The sequence below is a fragment of the Cephus cinctus genome, unplaced genomic scaffold (genome assembly GCF_000341935.2).
Source record: "Cephus cinctus unplaced genomic scaffold, Ccin1 Ccin1_scaffold0227, whole genome shotgun sequence".
Taxonomy (NCBI): Eukaryota; Metazoa; Arthropoda; class Insecta; order Hymenoptera; family Cephidae; genus Cephus; species Cephus cinctus.
The window spans coordinates 43,382-61,647 of NW_014332943.1; the positions used below are offsets into that span (position 1 = coordinate 43,382).

Below are 18,266 nucleotides of genomic sequence, written 5' to 3' on the forward strand. Positions count from 1 at the left end.
GGATGGTAAGTCCGTAATATATGAAATTTACAGAATACAGCAAGAGACATCGTAAGTAAAGATAATACACGTTAATCTTATCGATATAATGAGTAATTTAATTAAAAATTGGATAACAACTAATTACAACAGATTTAAACACTAAATAACAATAGCGGGTGCATTTGTACGCGTTACATTTTTATTGCCTCTGAGTACAGATCTCTTCCCTCTAGAAACGAACACGGCCATGTTTTTTTACGACGAGTTTTCCAAGGACCTGCAATAAAAGCCGAAAACTTTCAAAAGTCTTTCCAATATTAAGCACAATTGCCACCTTCAAATCATGTAGACTCATCTTTATTGCAATTTTGCCAAAGGAATTTTTAGTAGCTAATATCCGTGCTATTGTGACGTACAAATATTCACGGAGAATCAATTATTTCGTACTTCTTTCCATTCCACGTGATTCTAAATTAAATTCTGCCCGCAGCTACGATTTCGTCGAATTCTGCCTCATGCTCTGAAGTTGTCAACATATACTCCGGAAGTGTCACACCCAACTTCTTGTCATACCTTGGTTTAGTAACAGCTTTATAATCATAAGGATCAGCTTCTTTTTGTTCTTCCTCTTCTTCTTCGTTATCTTCTTCCTTAACGTCCTCCTTTTCATCATCTGAATCATCTTCATCGTGATCAGGCTGCTCCCTCTTAACATGCCTTCGACTGGCAGATACTGATGGTTCTTCGTGAACGACTTCAGGACGATCGTACTTGGCCTCTGTCTTCTTAGAAGTGTCTGCCTTTACGTCCTCCTTGATAGGATCCATTTTGAATTCCTTTACTTCCTGATAAGTCAATTTATTATTAGAAGCTTGCGGCGCAGCGACGAACATGCATTCTTCTTTTTGGAAGTTATTTTCATCTGTGCATTGATAACAGGTCATCTGATCTCTCATTATCTTCTTACACTTGGACCGGTCTTCCTTCTGGAACTCTTGCATGTATTTTTCAATTTCCGCCTTCTTAAGGGCAGTATCGTAGTATCCGGGAATTGAATGTTCTGAAGATTTTTCTGCGGCATTTTGTTTCTCCTCGTTATTACTTGTTAGTTGCTCAGAGCGTTTAGGTTTGTCTTCGGTATTCTCAGCAACGTAGGGCTTATCATCCGTTGTAAAGCCGTAACCACTAACATCTGAGAAACTAGGAATGTATGAAGTATGAGGAGAAGACTCTCCTTCAGCGTAAGAGTTTTTGTCCCCAGTGTCCGTAGGGCTGCCGAAGGAGGCTGCTTTGGTGAAAGAGAAAACTTTATCCTTCGGTTTGTACGCGTATGAACATTGTTCGAAATTACCGCCAGTTTTTGGATCAGTGCAAACAGTACAAGTCATCGAGTCCTTCGTTACTTCCTTACAGTCATTACCCTTCTTCGTCTTTGCGGCAATTTTCTCAGACTCTGACTGAACGTATTCTTGACTGGATGGCCCATAAAGATCACTATCATAGCTGTCATACCCTGAATTTGAACCACCCCGTTTGTAATTACTGCTTGGCTTTTCTGAAGATTCTTTATGACTTCCATAACCCTCATAACTTGGAGTGTCATCACTGTATGCAGATGATTTACTAGGTGCAGTCCTACTTTCCTCTGGTTTATTCTTACCATCGTTTTCGGCATGAGGAAAGGCAAAGGTCTTAGACCTAGTAAATTGATAAACCTTGTCATTTGGTTTATGACTGTACGAACATTGCTCGTAATTGCCACCAGTTTTTGGATCCTTGCAGATGGTACAAGTCATTGAATCCTTGACAACCTTCGTGCAACCTGCAGTACTCGCACTCTCTGCAGAACCTTCATCATCGTCTTTCTTATGTGATTGCTGATTATTGGCACTATAATCATAGTAGTCATTCCCTGGATAGGTTCTTTTTTCTTCCTGCGCAGCACTAGGTGAGCTGTATCCCGCATTTTCTGTAGATGATTCTCCTGCACGAGGTGAGGAACTCTGTGCACCACCATGGGTTTCATAATTGTTATTTTTAGTGCTAGACGTCTTTTCAGCCTTATCTGGTTTCTCTAGTGTCTGAGGATTTCCAAAAGAGCTTGACTTAATGTACGAGTAGGCTTTCTCATTGGGCTGAGCAATGTACGAACACTGCTCGTACTTTCCATTAGTTTTTGGATCCTTGCAGATCATGCAGATCATAGAATCCTTAATGACCTTTTCGCAATTCTCAACCTGTTTCTTGTATTCAACTGGCATCTCATCAGTTGCCTCAGGCGTGAAGAACTCCTCGCCAAACATAAACGGTTCACTGAGCTTCCCATCAATACCCGTGATCGGCAATTGCTGGTGTTTCTCCTCTACGTTCGCGGACTCTGCATTAGCGTTGGATCTCCTATATCTGAAGTTCGATGGTATCTCGACATATTTATCTAGTCTGCTAGTAGCCTGAGGCTGAGACACGTACGAACAGTGTTCATAGGTGGCGCCATTCTTTGGGTCCTTACACTTGTAGCACGTCATGGCATTCCGTCTATGACGCTTGTTTCCTGTTGCCGGCACTGTTTTTATCTCCTGACAGAAGGGCACACCCGATTTCAATACAAGCTCCTTATACTTTTCATTGTCCTTGTCAGTTATGGTATAGAAGGGTGAAATAGCTTTTTTAAAGTTCTTATCTTCTTGAGGGACTTTCTTGGTACTTGCTGCGAACAGAGCTTCAGTTGGATTTTCATAATGCGCATGTTGTCCTGCCTCCTGCCCAACATAACCACCCTGATTATGCTCTTCGTAATTTGGTACTACTTCGGAAGACGCCTGACTGTATGGGTTAGTGTAGTCTGTGAAGAACCATGGCTTCTGGTGTGTGTCGCCGTGCGCGTTCCCATGGAAACTGAATGTCTTGTAATGTTGATAATGGAAGTTGGCGCTTGCGGCAGAGATCACTACTGCCAGTGAGATGTACGCCTGTAATATTTATCAAATTATAATCGTTAGGATAAATTACAAGTAACACACTATTATTTGAGTCTAACTGAAAGAACAATGTAATGTCTGAATCATGAAAGTAATTCGTTGATTAAGAAAGTCATCAGGCAATACATCAGTCGTGCGTGAACCGAAGGCATTCACGTGTAACTACTGCGCACGGATAAATTGTGAAATTTCTTACATGTCAAGGTTCATAAAGTAAGAGATTTCAGGTCAATTAAAAAGAAAATTAGTCATTTAAGCTAATTAAATTCTCAACAACTCTTCGCATACGTATTCTTAATTAATAATAATTAATATTATAATGATCATAAAAATTAATAACCAAATATTAATTATTAGCGAACAAATCGTCAATATGAAGGTGTTATAAAAATATTTTTTTCGCATGCCACTAAAAAAAATATATAAGAAATACAACAGCGTGCGGAATCATTTTAACAAGATAGATGAGTGGTCTATTTTTTAATAATACATACGCAACACCTGTCTGAATTCACTCACCTTGCAGAGAGCCATCTTCCAGATGGCAGAATATTCACAGCCTCACTTGAATATAATTTATTTATCCTGATTCAAGTTCCGGTTCGATGATCCACCACACATCCCACGAAATGACTAGGCTTCTCAATGGAATGGCTTTATATTGACTTGGCGAATGAAAGATCGATCCCCACTTCGATAAATTTCATCCCCGGTCGACCGCCGAATTCGACGCGATTCTCCTCTACTAGAAGAGACAAAGATTTGAAGACAACTGAGACGTCTGCAGTGAAACGTTTTAATCTACGCTGCAACCGATCGGTTACCTAAACGGCCTACTTTATGTAATTCTCGTCGTGTATGGAAATGGCAACGGTCCGCAGAATAATTTCGTCGACCCGCGTACCAGTGACGCCTTTGATATTATGAAAGGAGGAACTATGATTGTCCATAATGGCGAAACGATGACGCACTTTTGAAATTGTCACTTTGTTTTGCGCTGCTATTCTTTGGTGTTACAATAGGTATTTACAAGATGATGAATTTTTTATTTTATTTTATAAGTAAATGACCATAATTTCAAAATTAAAGACAGCATTTTCCATTTAATGAAAATGATGATGATAGTAATTGAGAAGATGGACTCGACGTTAGACGTTGATCCTAATTATTTTTATTATTTAAAAATTATCATTATTTTTCCATGGTAATGTATATTGTATTTCATAGAATACTTTCAAAAATTGAATATAGTCATTAGAACTAAATAAGACAGTTGGTGCTTCAATAAAATTAAAAAATGACAAAGAAAAAACAAAAACTACTAATTGATTAAATCATGAATGATTTTATGTGTAATTTAATAAGACATTCATTTTCTTTAATTAACACATCTCTCAAAAATACGACTTATTACGTGGATTAAATAGGAATGAAAGCATGTCATGACATAATGCGATGACTTTTTATTTAATTCGTGAAATACCTTGATTCAGTCTTTGGATGGCGAAGAGAGTTAGTGTATTACTTTCTTCAATACTGTCAAAACATATTTCTCCACCGATACGTAACAAAGAGCATGTAAGTAAAATACAAAAAAAAATGATCAACTATTGTAAATCATTCGCGAATCCTACAAAATGACGAAAGAAAGCGCCTACAGTTCGAAAAATCCAGGAAGCTCTGCTTCGCACAACGATGACTTTCTGCAATCAGCAAAGAGCAAAATCTGCGGCAGATCATTATTGGCACATTGATCAGTATCGAATCAGCAGCAAGGAAAGCGAAACACGGTCCAAGGTGAAAGCGCCGCAGGGCAACGACCGTTCAACACGATTCTCCTGGTATTTTGTTCTTTCCGAATACTTCAGCACATTTACAATAAGTGACCAGTAACAGTCAATAACCACCGTGAGATTTGCCAAAGAAAAATTTGCATGAACGAATTTGTAATTGAAATAAAATCAGCATGGCTAAATACAAAGAGATGCAGAATTCTCTGTAATGCTAAAAATTATTACCTGAATACTAGGCATTTGAAAAAATGTCTTCTTATCCCTCTATGACTATGCTTCGTCATTTTGCTTCCCGGAAGTTGTCATTGAGAAAACTGCAATTGATCTAACAATCAAATCGTCGATGAAGGAATAAAGACTGTCTTGTGGTTGGAACGAGCAATCCAAGTAGCGTAGATCAATTTTCACTTATCGTTGGTGCACAGCAGACGGTTTTCATGGATGATCAATTTTGCGGTGTTTTACTGTAACAAGACTCAATTTTTTAACGAAATTCGCGAGATTTTTACGGAAAGTACGTTTGCTCTGGTGATTGGGTTAGCTGTTTGTTCAATGATGTTTTTGTTTGATCATCTGAAACCTCACACTCTGCGCCATCCACGAAATAATCAGCACGCAAAGACTCTCTGATGCGATTGCGAGAGAATGATTGTCATGATTGAAAGTAGGTTTTTCTGCTATGCTTCATTACTAAATGACTGGCTTGTTACGACTGTTTTTAGTTATTTTATACCTTGGATTACCTGTACCAATGATTACTCTAATCTACGATTGTACGAGTTGGCAACTTGAACACGGAAGATTCGTTACTACACAGATTTAAAAACAAAGAACTCCACGACATTTGCCAATTAGAAGACAAAACTTGTATTAGTCATAGCTTCTATCAGTACTTTGTACTTTGTAAATATTCCTTAGTTTTTAGATTATTTGTTTCCTACAGTGATACTTATAAGTGACTGTATTCAAGAGGCGTATTCAGAATTTGAAAACTACTTGCCTTCATCTTTCAGGTTATTCGGGTTTCTTTGAGCAGGAATGGATGACAATGAACTTCGTGTTTCGTCATACAGATGGCACTGTAGGATCGTGGTTAGAACCATGTTGATAATGAAGAGAGCAGCCTACTGCTTGAAGCATAACAAAGGTAGAGATTGATCCAAAATATCAATTTGTGGTGACTTGAACAGCAGAATTGTCGAGTTACAACACACATGCATTGCACTGGCGTCAAACTAATACTAAGATCTACTTGCAGTAGATCTTATATATTTGGTATTATATTTAAAATCGGTCAACGTTGGACGTGTGATTCATAAAACTTTGACGCTAAAGAATAACCGCAAATGTGTTCCACGAGTAAGTACTCATTAGTCAATATTTACGACGCTTCTTATTGGAATAAATTTCTAAGAGCATTTTTTGTGGACCGTTTTCATTGAATTATTTGAAATAGATGATAACATCATGTGATCACATGATTCATATAATTACTCAGAAAAATGGTAGAAAACTAGGAAACTGTCCATAAAAATCCTGTTTACGCTTGGAGAAGTTTGTACTTTTTCTTTTATTATTACGAAAGCAAACAAAGAAATCAGAAATTATTATTCGTTAATAATCGTCAATAATTACTAAGTTTTAATCCTTAAAAGGAAGGTGTCTAGGATACACCGATATATGAGAGACACGTGTCCTTGGACCAGTTGGTTTCCCAATAAAGGAAACAGTTGGAGCCGGTTTAATTTCTAATTTTCCAAGACTCTTATGTATGTCAGACGTCCTGTAAAATCTTTCGTCCTGTTTTTTATTCTTGTCCTTGTCTCTGCTTTGATCGCGCTGATTTGCTTTACGCTTCCTGAAGTATACGACTTCTCCAGCTAGAGTGATCATTGCTAATGCCAAACCAAAAAGTGTCGCTATGAAAACACCACCTGCAGAAAATATTATTTTTTAATAATTTATGTATATTAATCAGATGATTCGTAAATGATATCACGAACCTAAACTCTCCAAAGTGATGCCCTCATTGTCATCAGAATTTGGACACAATCCTTTGAGTGATTGATTCCAATATTTTGATGCGAGTGATTCGAAATATCGATCTTTTTGAAGATCAAGAATACTGGAAATAAAAGTTTGATTATTACTGAGGGCTAATCAATATTGATGATAAAGATGAATATCTTTGGCTGTAAAATTTTGTATAAAGATCGCGATAAGAATGATGAACAATTTTAAAAATTATTTTTAAAATAATGAACTAACTACGACTAAATAATTTACAGATTTAATTGTACATTTTACTGATCTCTTCTTGAAGATGGCTTCCTTGTTGAACAGCAATTGCATATGGCTGCTCGGAGAAAACTTCGCCGACTTCAGTCAAGTTACAATTTCTTGTCACCTCGTACTTTATTTCCGAAGAATCGTGAATGAAAGCGAACTCGGCATTTTCACTGGCGATTACCTAAAATATTTATAGTATTCAGTTGGATGAAGTACTCGATAATCACGCCCTCATGCTTATACTCATAATCATTGCTTTTGGTCAATTTTAAAAACGAACTTTTTGAAAACCTTCCTCCGCCGATGCTACGGGACCAGCTTGTGTGATGGCTTGAAGTATGTGACCATATTGTTCCTTTATCGGATAGTCCCACACGCGATATTCAATTTGGTCGCTAGTACTGTTTAATGTGATTTCCTTCCAAACGCTGAAAGCATAAATAAGCCATACGAAATTAAATTAAATAAAAAATATACATATTAAAATACTTCTAATTATACATAATCTCTATTAATCTTTTTATACGTACGTATAGAGCTTATCCTCCGCATTTTTCATATTAATAAAATATTGATGAATAGTGGAATTTCGAACAACTGTATAATTTATTCGCGATTGTCGAGCCAGTTGTTCGAGTGATTGTACAGGTGACTACGAAAAAAAAAACTAGCATGAAATATTGATGGAGGGAGTTAAATTAAATTTCTCTTGAATAGATACACAATTTTATAGTCTAAGCTTGAGTACTGTTTAAAAATTATTGAAGGGCTACACCGTTGATTTGGTGATTGGCTACATTTCAGAAACATTGCAACTTGTATTCACACAACTGATATAATTTAAAGGCAGGATGTGACTTGATGTGAGATCAATGTACATTCCTTTTTTCAGTCTGATACTAAAGAAGAAGATTGTCATTGTTACAATAAAATATGGATACCTGCATTCTCTCCACTGTAAGGAAAGCTGCCAAATTGGCAGTAAAAGTAGCCAGCATTAATACAACGAAAAGCCAATAAGCAGCCACCAGGGTTCTGGAAGATAATGCTTTGGGTGCTTCGCCACCGCCTTGTGGTGTGAAGGAAGTTAGAGCAAACCAGAAGCTCTCCTTTAGCGTGAATTCTCTGTGATTAAAGGGAAAGTAAAATACACGAACACTCCACATTATCTATACAGTACCTCGTGCAAGTCTGGTAAATCTATGCAAATCATTAATACATAGAACTCAATAATACAAATATGTACCTGCATGGATACGGATAGAGACGCTTATTATTTCTTGCACTGTATGGTGAATATTTATCTAATAGCCAAATCATTATTCCAGTCAAAGTAAGTGCTCCAACAATACTCAACCAGACCTCGAGCCTCAATACAGTCATGAACTTAAAAAGTGACGTCGCACGTACAGGTTTCCTCATGACTGCATTAATATAAAGAAAAATCAGTAAAGTGTAACTCAAAATTTATCATAAACATATTATTCGTCTTTATACCAATTGAGAGTCCAGATTGTTCAAAATATGGTGCAACGAAATCAATGACTTCTTCGCGTTCAGAAGTCATCGTCAGTGAAGCCACCACAATGTCCGTTTCCTGTCTCATGTCAGATACATAATACTCAAATAGTATTACCATGAATCACAAAAAATTCATATTAATAAAACTCACCCCACGTGACAAATCACCAACTAGTCCGTCCCATTTTCCATTTGGTAATTTCACCCCAAATTCTCCTGACTTAGGAATGACTATTTCGTAATCGAAATTCATTCCTTTTGCAAGTTCGCTTATAAAATCTATGCAATAACCTTCCCAGACTTCTTTACCATTACTGTCTTTTATCGATTCACCTGTAACCGGGTCTCTCCTCAGATTCGACCAAGGGATCGACTGAAAGCATTGATATTAATTAATATTTTTAATGTTTTTCAGTCTGAGAATAAAGCTACTTCGTTGATTTTCTACCTGAGTGGTTCCAACGCGGAAAAATCGTTTTGCCGGTTCTATGGTCTTCCCTGGTAACGTCGTGACTTTCTTTTCGATATTCCAATCGGCAAATTTCTCTAAGCTACCGTTACCATAAGTTTGCAATTCCATTTCTGCTTTATAGGTTATTAATTGAATATCCGGAATATAAAATAGCGTGCCGTTCCCATTAAGTTTCTGTAAGGAAATACAAAAATTCTTAATACAAAAATCATATGCGAATCATATGCTTTTAGGATAGAAATATAATGGTGCACTTACAGCTATTACATTTTTATTGAATAACTCCATAGTAGAGTTATTCCGTGTGATAGTTGAATTTTTATTTTCACAGTGTCCGGATTTTGGTTCCACGTTCGACCCCAGTAATTGCATCTCGTTCGTTATATTAATTATCAAGCTAATCAGATGTCTGAAGTAATGCGGGAAGGGCTATGGTATAAAAGAAAAAGAAATATTTGCTTCAGTAATTGTAATAAGAAAATAAGATTACGCAATTGTCCCTTAGACCGATCAGAGTTATGCAAACAAGGATGAAGTATCTATTTTTTAAATAAATTTATATCAAATAAGACACCTCATAACGATTGAAAAAAAATTTTCCTCCAACTCGTATACGATTCAAATGTATTAGGTAATAGTCTCATTTACAGAGTGTGCAATAGAAATTACTCCGTGAAAATCTCAATGGATCGATTAAACAGTATTTTTTCAAGTTCCATGAAAGACAAAAAGTAAATCATGATAAGAAATTAAAGGGAAAAAAAATACAATTCGACGTTCCGCTTGTCAGAGATGAAGATTAAACGGATGATTCGGCCTTAAGTCTCCCAGAACGCCAATGCTGGTTCTCAAATTCGATAACTGACGCATTAACAATGTTCGGTCGCGGTGACTGAAGATTTACTTGGAAATCATTAGGACAGGTGCACCGTGACTCTCCGATTAATCGGCAACAGCCGTCGACCTCCATCGATAGAATACTAATTGTAACATTCAATTTTAAATCGTTCGATATATATCGGAAGTTCTCATAATTATTGTCCGTAAAGACCAAAATCCAAACACCGTTTCGTTTGACAATGCCGCCATCTAGTGCCTGAAAAATGTTTCAATTATAAAATTATTCTCTTTTAACACATCTCCAGAATTAGCATAGAAGAAAAAATAAGAGAATATGAAAACAGATTGAACGAACTAATGGTATGAATATTAATAATGTAAGAAAATTGACTAAAAAGGTAAATAGACTGGACATCTTATGGAATATAGTGACACGCAAACGTGGGTATCTCGGACCCCTATAAATGGAATTTACTGATTGAAATTCTATGTATACATATATATTTTACGTATCCGAATCGCTAGACACAAAATACGTGGACACGTCTAGTCTATTTATATTTAGTCAACGATAATAATCTCTCGTAAGAAAGCAAAGCTGCCTTACCATCTGAAAGTAATTTTCCATGTTTGAGGTACTAGCGTATATAACGTAATAAGATGGCGAGGGTCTCATATTACGAAACTTGACAGCTGCAGCTTTATTGAAGTTTTCGATTACCACTAAGCGAATTATTGAATTCCCAATGAGATAGTACAGAGCTTGATTCAAGTCTGTAACGACGATTTCAATGTATAACAGCGAAAATAAAAAAAAAAGAGTACTTTAGAAGCCTAAAAACATTTTACGGGCAGGAATGCGCTATAAAAAGGTAATAGCGAAGTTCGTGCAGAGTATAATATTAGATAATGAATTTCTATAATAAGATAAAAATAAAGTATCAGCGTGTTAACTGTATTAGAGGATTCCATGCAAGAAAATTTTTCTTATTTCTTCAATTATATATATATATATTTTTTTCTTCTACCTTACTTTCTATAAGCACCGTAATACCTCTTTCGTCTTCAAAAATTAATGCTGCATCTGTTGCATTTTTTGCCATTAAATAATCATCGACAGCCTGAACAAAAGGTGTTAGAACTCCATCCCCTCGTTTATAGATTATGGACCATTCTTCAGCAATTTTACGAAGTTTATCCCAGCCTGTCCATGTCATGTCCAGTATCAAACTTATCCCATTAAATAATTCGGCACAGACTAAGAGGCAAGAATATTAGAATATAAAATCATAAAATCTGTATATTATTAGAAAAAATTTGTTAATACAAAATTATTTTGATCGGAGCAAGATCTTAGGTTGTGTAAGTAAGTACGGGATAGAGATTTTGGTAAATGTGATTTTAATAGTAATTGACACAAATTTTTAATAATTTATGTTCGTCTGCGAATTGAGTATTAAATTTAATAAAAATATTTTTTTTTTTAAATATATATAATATCTATTGCAATATAAAATGTGTATAAATTCAAAGGACGGTGTCGCGACGCATCGCGATGCAGCGCCTAATAAGATTACCTAACAAGATTACTCTTACCGTAGATTATTACTGTAATTGCATTAATATAAATATATGTAGGTGATCATTAAAATTCGTGTTTTTTTAAAACAACATAGAAAAAATTATTGAAAAATTATAAAAGAACAGCTAGGTGCAATTACAAAAAAAAATAATACATTAATAATATAAAAATTCTACACAAGCCATCGCAAATAATATTTGATCTAGCTTGTACAAATGAGTATTAAACACGAGTGTGAAGTTTGGTACAAACATTTTTGTGACAAATATTGAAAGAAAACGCTGTCTGGCCTTTATTTACGAGAGATGGCACTTTTAACCTGCCTCAAAAATATTTTTTTAATAGGTTTCTCCTTTCTTGAAAATATTTTAGATGCCTATGACGTCAGTATCATAAATGTTTAGGTAATTTTATAGTCATTTGTCCAAAAAGTTATATTTTAAGGTGCCCTCTGGCGACACATTACACGGTATTCTTTGAGCATTTGTTACAAAAACGCTTTTATTCCTGACTCTTCTGATAATTAAAGATTATTTATTAATGAATATTTCCCAAAAATATTTTTCGTGCAAGATTTTCCAGTACGCTGTAAAAAAATGCTCAAAAACACAAAAAACCTTTTTCAAAGCTCTCTTCCACATATTCCCGATTCACCTCGACGGTGGAAACATGAATACTAATAGCTCTGTCTTCAAGATTCTTTTCAGCAAAAGAAACTGCATCATTAAGTAAATTCAACATGAAGGAATCGTCGTTCTCCACCACAATCACTAAAAAAAAAAGGAAGCAGATTAATCGTTTACAAATGAAATTAAAAAATGTATAGTCCAATTAAAGACTGTACAAATTCTCATAAATAAAGTGTCGAGCAAAGAAAGAGGTAAAATAAATTTAAAAATAATAAGTCCATCACTTTGTTACATTAATTATTTTACAGAAAGAAACATATAAAACTCTTTTAACACCACCACCACTGCCAAGCACCCCTGTCAATTGCCATTGACAAGAAATCAGTTGAAACTCGCAAGTATTTGAAAAACGATTTACACGCATCTATCGACTAACGTCAGACTTTGCGACTTACGTAAATTCATTGGAGTTTGTGGGTAAACGCGCACGTAGAAAGTAACGAGGATAAGGAAAAATGTAAGCGTAGCCATCGACATAGCGGGTGACCGAAAAGGACGTGTCCTCGTGGCTTAGGATGGCAAATGGAAATAATAGTTTGTCCTTTACTCAGGTGGATACTGAAGTTGGCAGCAAGGACGCCTGCGCGGCGGAGCATCGCCTGGTTATGAATATTGTATCGGCCAGCCATTAAACCACGACCCTTTCGCAGTTGGTTCGACGCAGTTAGAACTGATGACCCATCAAAAAAGACCTTGAAAGAAAATGACAAGCTTCGGATGATTTATCGGGTCTCTGATTTATGCGATATCCGACGATTTGCCGCGTTGTCGTTTCTGTATGCGAGCCAACGGTAAAACTTGACGGACAATGGCGGGAATTACGAATATCGGTTATTAAAACGTGTGTGGTGTGTTGATTGTATGATTCTTTATGAGTAGATTAATCAAGTTTTCGTTATCAGTTTATACTGGTATATATTCCCTATAAGGGGTGATAGCCGATCAAGAGAAGAAGAAGAAGTTTCGTTGTCCGTTTTAATAATTGTTTTCGGAGATTAGTCGACGCAAGGAAACGGTGAGAAATTTTAATTAAAGTTTTAATTAATTATTATTCTATTCCTGATAGCTGGTACATCACGATTACTGAATATACTCTATCTGCGATAATGAAGTATACACATGATTTTTATAAAATATATTTGGCATTTTTTATTTCTATTATTTTTATTGATTTTTTTATATTCTCCTTCAGTATTTTATCATTGTAGTATGTGATTGAAATTGACAATCGAATCTTTATAATATATCATATGCAACTAATATGCAATATATGTTTATATAATCGATAATATTTGCATATAGTAAGAAAAAACACAAAGTAAAAGATAAATATCAATAACGTTAGTACTTTATATGTTAAAGGATCTAATAATTATGAAACACCCGATACACGTAAAAATTGTGTTCCCGAGAAAGAAATTATAAAATCACCGATACGTAACCGTTACTTCGTATTTGCAAGAAAAATATATACGAATTTTTTTCAAATATTACGTAATTATTAGATATGGTCTTAGTAATCCACATAACGTAATGATTTCTGAAAGATTCCTCTTATTTTGTATTTCAAATATTTACATAGTACATAATATCAACTCACGATTCTTATTCAATTAAGTATATAGCAGCGTGTAGGGCGTATAGGGACCGCAACCTGAACCTACAATCAATTATTGATCAACGCCATCTGTTCAGTCACAACTGAATATTTATTATTTATGAATAAAAGTTCACCCTCTGTCGAGATTGTTATATTCAATATTTGCAATACTCATTTTCATTTCTCTGACTATGTATGTATGTGAATTCGCAAAAAAAGTATATTATTTATACATACAAAAAGCTAAAAATATATTTTTCAAAGAATACTCTCGCACGGAAACTGGTTGCATAAGAATATGCTTTCACGCGACATCAATATTATCTGAATTTTTCAATCAATTTTAATAATGATTAAACCTTCTATTATAGATTGTAATCAAATTGAAGTAGTTACTTGTACAACATGAAACAGTGCTTATTTGCGTTACGTTAAACGATAACATGCAGTTTATTTCTAGATATGAACACAAATAATGGAATAAAAAATTGGTACATCAGATTTATAAATTCCACGCAGTCATTATCATAAACAAAAAATATAACAAACCATCTCTTAAACAAAAAAGATAATGTTACCTCCAATAATACAGTTAATACGTCTCAATACGATTTTATGTAAAATAATACATGTTTTTTGTATTACACTTTACCGTTGTTTTTACACAAATATATATTTTTTTTTCAAAGGCACAGACTCTATTTGCTATACAAAATTAAATCATTCGTCGAATTGTCAGTAATTAAAACCATATTAATTGCTTCACGATAATTAATGTTCAATTAAAATATTATTTGTATACTATAATACTACAATTTTATTTGACAAATAATTAAAGGTGGTCAATATCAATTTGAAATGTACAAAAAACATATTTCATTAATTCATAGAATGATTGTTCAGTACAAACGTACCAACTGAAGTTGGCTCTGTTAGAAATCAAATAAATAAGCTAACTTCACTCGGTGCGTTTGACCTGAATAACTCAGTAGATCGTATAACGAATAAACGTCACGAATCGTCCATTGATATATATAAACATTATATGTATATTCATTTGTTTTACGTGGATATTATATATGTGTGTAGATGATGTATGTACAATTTAATAGCACTGTTGCAGACACATCTTATCCAAGCTTAAGGCATAAGGCATAACAAATATTATATATGCAATATGAAAAAAATCAATATGGCGCCAGGTAAGATGAACGATATAAAGTGACTCTAAAACGTACGTTATATTTTACGCACGCTGTTCTTGGAAGTTCCCATGGGTACAGTTGAATGTACCACGCATTATAATTATCGTGAAATGTTTATTACATGAGTAATGAATCAGCCAGGAATGAACAATAAACTTCTTTTTAATCATCCACTCGAAGCACACCGATAGATAAAGTCAATAAATGACGAAATTATTTATTAAATTACGTATATATACGTTATTTTTATTTACTACAATAAAGTGACTTATTAGTTTTTTTTGTTAACGTTAAAGATACAATATTAAATTTTTAAAGATGAATTCATGTCTTTCAGACACCTCAAGTGCTTTCGTGGGTTATACAGACTATCTTCTGGCCGAGTTTTGTAAAATAAACGATAGATAGATAATTGTCGTATCGATTGGTTCTTATATAGGTATATGTGCCACATATGATATTCTTATCGTCAACATAGATATAGAATAATGCAATCTACAAAAGCATAGTCAACGTCAATCTTCTGCATTTCCTGAAAGCCACAATTTTCTAATCGATAGCAACGTATGCTACTAGGAACATGATATTAAATGCATATACGTATCGAATTTATTGATTTGATTACTACAAATAAGACTATTGTTAAGTGATGTGTCTTGTAAAGTTAAAAAAAAATTTGTTCATTTGATTCAAATTACAATCCATTTTGAATGGACTATTTTGTATTGTTTTTAGGGGGAAAAAATGAGGGTTGGAGTCTGGGAAATCGCAGAGAACACATTAGTGAATGCGACAGACTGACTAGCGACCGTGGTCCGAGGTTGATTAATTTCCATGGTTGAGAAAACAGTGAGGCGACAGTGCGCGGCCACGGGAAATAATAACGTATTGTCGAAGATTGCACTGCAGATGTTTCGCTCAAACAGCAGGTGATGTGATATGCTTCAATAACTTCAAACTATTTCTAGATATTTGACTGACCAACCAATCAGCTTCCTCCGTTCTCATGACAGCGTGGAAGTGTTGGACCTTCCATATATTTCCCCTTAATATATAACTTCATTGTAACTTCATTGTAGAATATTAATAATAACCTATTTTTATTCAATCGAGAAAACGTGTAATCGGGTTATATTCCTGTCCGATAAAATTATTCAGTGCTTATTTTATTTTAGAAGGAGAGGTGGCATTATCTTTTCAATATTAACGAAGTCGATTACTCAATTTACACTTATCGATTGAGCCCATCATTATTTTTGATTACTTATCCTCGTGTCGTGTATAATGTACTACGATGTACTATTTGATATATCATTATAATGTATTTATTGAACAATGAATACATTTAGGTCTAATATATAAATTCAAATATGACAACGCTACTAGCACATCTGGCGGCGTGATGGCGTACTAACAAGTAAACTCGTGCGAAATATCAGACAATGTTGTAGAACGATACGACACTTTGTTGTTCTGTAATAATATTAGTTCTTTTTAAATTTTTATATATTGTAAATAAATGGATATGAAGATTTTCAAAACTTTTAAGGATGCACAAGTACTTTTTGTAAATCTAGTTATAAAAATATACATACTAGTATACCTGGGTCGAAAACTTTTCATAGATCAGATGTTCAAAACGTATAAAATTGGCTTTAAGTATTAACAATTGACAATTTATCAATTAGTAAAATTGAATGGACCGATCTAGTTGAACCCTTAATAAAAAATTGAATTAATAAATCAAACTTATCAGTTGATGTTTTTCATCTTAGCATCACACATCATAAGTAACATACGAATCCGCTAGATGTCGTTACACGTACGTCGTCTGTTTGGCGTTTTCAGTATTCGCCGAACGAAAGATAAATATAAACAAATAGTACCATAATGAACTCTTATATTATCTTCCCCTTTGATTTCATAGTTTGTATTCATAAGTTTTATTTGGAAAATAAGCATTATCTTAATATTATACACGTTCTAAATAAATATCAAATATAACCAAGCGCATCCGATAAAGAAGATCTCTACCAATAAACAATAATTGACTAAGTAACAAACAAAATTTTTCTCCAAATTGTCTTCGTCAATAATATATTTTGCGTGATAAAATGCACTTTCCTAGAATATAAGTGTCTCTTGTGTGGTCACTATATTTTAAGAATATAGCACCACTGACTTTCCGGCTGTGCTGAAGAACGGAAATGTCGAAATGATTTATGATCAATTTCGTATTGCTTTATTTTCTCTGCCTACAACAACCTTTTGATTTTACGAGAATCCGGTAGTAAGTGAAAAAGTATACACAACGCATTTCATCGCCTCACTGAAAAAATTAGTATAACCAAAATATAATCTCATATTTTTACCGTTCCACTTATTAGCAGAGAGTAAACAAACTTGTTAATTATCTTCATTAACACTTGTATTTTTGGCAGATTTAATTGATATATGTATAGTACTATTATCAATACTAGCTTATCTCTACGAATCATCTTATCAGCGTAATAAGAGAACAAAAAAGAAAGGACATCAGGAAAATCAAAGAATTTTGCATGAACCAATCAAATTGAACGATTACAGTTTTCGTAATAAATATTCTAATATAAAAATATTGTACAATTGCGATTGACGCCAGAAGTATAATAATGTAATTGCATATCCATAATACAAGCACGCAAGTGTTAGGAAAATCTGAACAGCAAAATAGTAGTATGTTTTCATTCGTGTTCATTGTTAGTTTCGAAAACAACGGTAGGTTTTGTGAATGAATCGGATAGCTGTTAACAATACACTAATAATGAGTGTAGTAATGGTAATTGCGAAAATACGGATGGTGCATTCGCAAGAGCAGTATAGTTATCATAATTTAATACAAAGTTTCTGAAATTCCATCTACTAAAACGCATCATAATATCCGTCTCGAATAGAGAAATGTATTTTTAGAAAGTTCAGCCGCAAACTTATGTTAGTCACATGAAAAGTGGATTGTGAAATAGAGGTCTGATTCAAGTTGGTAGGTAAATATATGAAAATATATTATAGTGTATTCACCTATCGTCTATAGATACTGATACCCATATTGAAAAATTATATAAATAAGAGGTTCATTTGTTTAACCTTTGAACCATTATAGAGTGAATTCTTGTGACTTAGGATCCAAGCGAAAATGGAAGATTCTAGAAACTTTGTACGCTTATAAGATTATAAAAGTGAAGGAAATCACGAAGAAATTGGAAGAAAGAAAATGGTAGAATAGTGTTGCACTAATAGAAGACTAGAGTAAAGAAGTCTAAGACAAGAGAATCGTAG

General features: G+C 34.2%; 2 protein-coding genes across 3 annotated transcripts; both read right to left on the reverse strand.

Moving 5' to 3' along the window:
* Positions 1-77: 77 nt before the first annotated feature.
* On the reverse strand, positions 78-3,598 carry LOC107265526. Of its 2 annotated transcripts, XM_025082771.1 has the most exons (3): positions 3,480-3,598; positions 556-2,951; positions 78-259 (listed from the first exon to the last, which is right to left on the reverse strand). In XM_025082771.1, exons 1-3 carry the CDS (start codon positions 3,492-3,494, stop codon positions 238-240), a joined length of 2,433 nt encoding a protein of 810 aa, XP_024938539.1. In that variant the 5' UTR covers positions 3,495-3,598; the 3' UTR covers positions 78-237. The 2 variants fall into 2 exon arrangements, with proteins under 2 accessions (XP_024938539.1, XP_024938538.1); XM_025082770.1 differs by having other exon boundaries at positions 78-2,951.
* A 2,706-nt stretch (positions 3,599-6,304) lies between these two features.
* Positions 6,305-12,694, reverse strand: LOC107265525 (glutamate receptor ionotropic, kainate 1). Its single transcript, XM_015735076.2, has 16 exons — positions 12,542-12,694; positions 12,075-12,227; positions 10,930-11,133; positions 10,483-10,649; positions 9,940-10,131; positions 9,294-9,464; positions 9,012-9,209; positions 8,715-8,936; positions 8,540-8,639; positions 8,289-8,466; positions 7,984-8,167; positions 7,573-7,694; positions 7,323-7,470; positions 7,054-7,223; positions 6,757-6,878; positions 6,305-6,687 (listed from the first exon to the last, which is right to left on the reverse strand). Exons 1-16 carry the CDS (start codon positions 12,621-12,623, stop codon positions 6,395-6,397), a joined length of 2,706 nt encoding a protein of 901 aa, XP_015590562.1. The 5' UTR covers positions 12,624-12,694; the 3' UTR covers positions 6,305-6,394.
* Between the last annotated feature and the right edge of the window lie 5,572 nt (positions 12,695-18,266).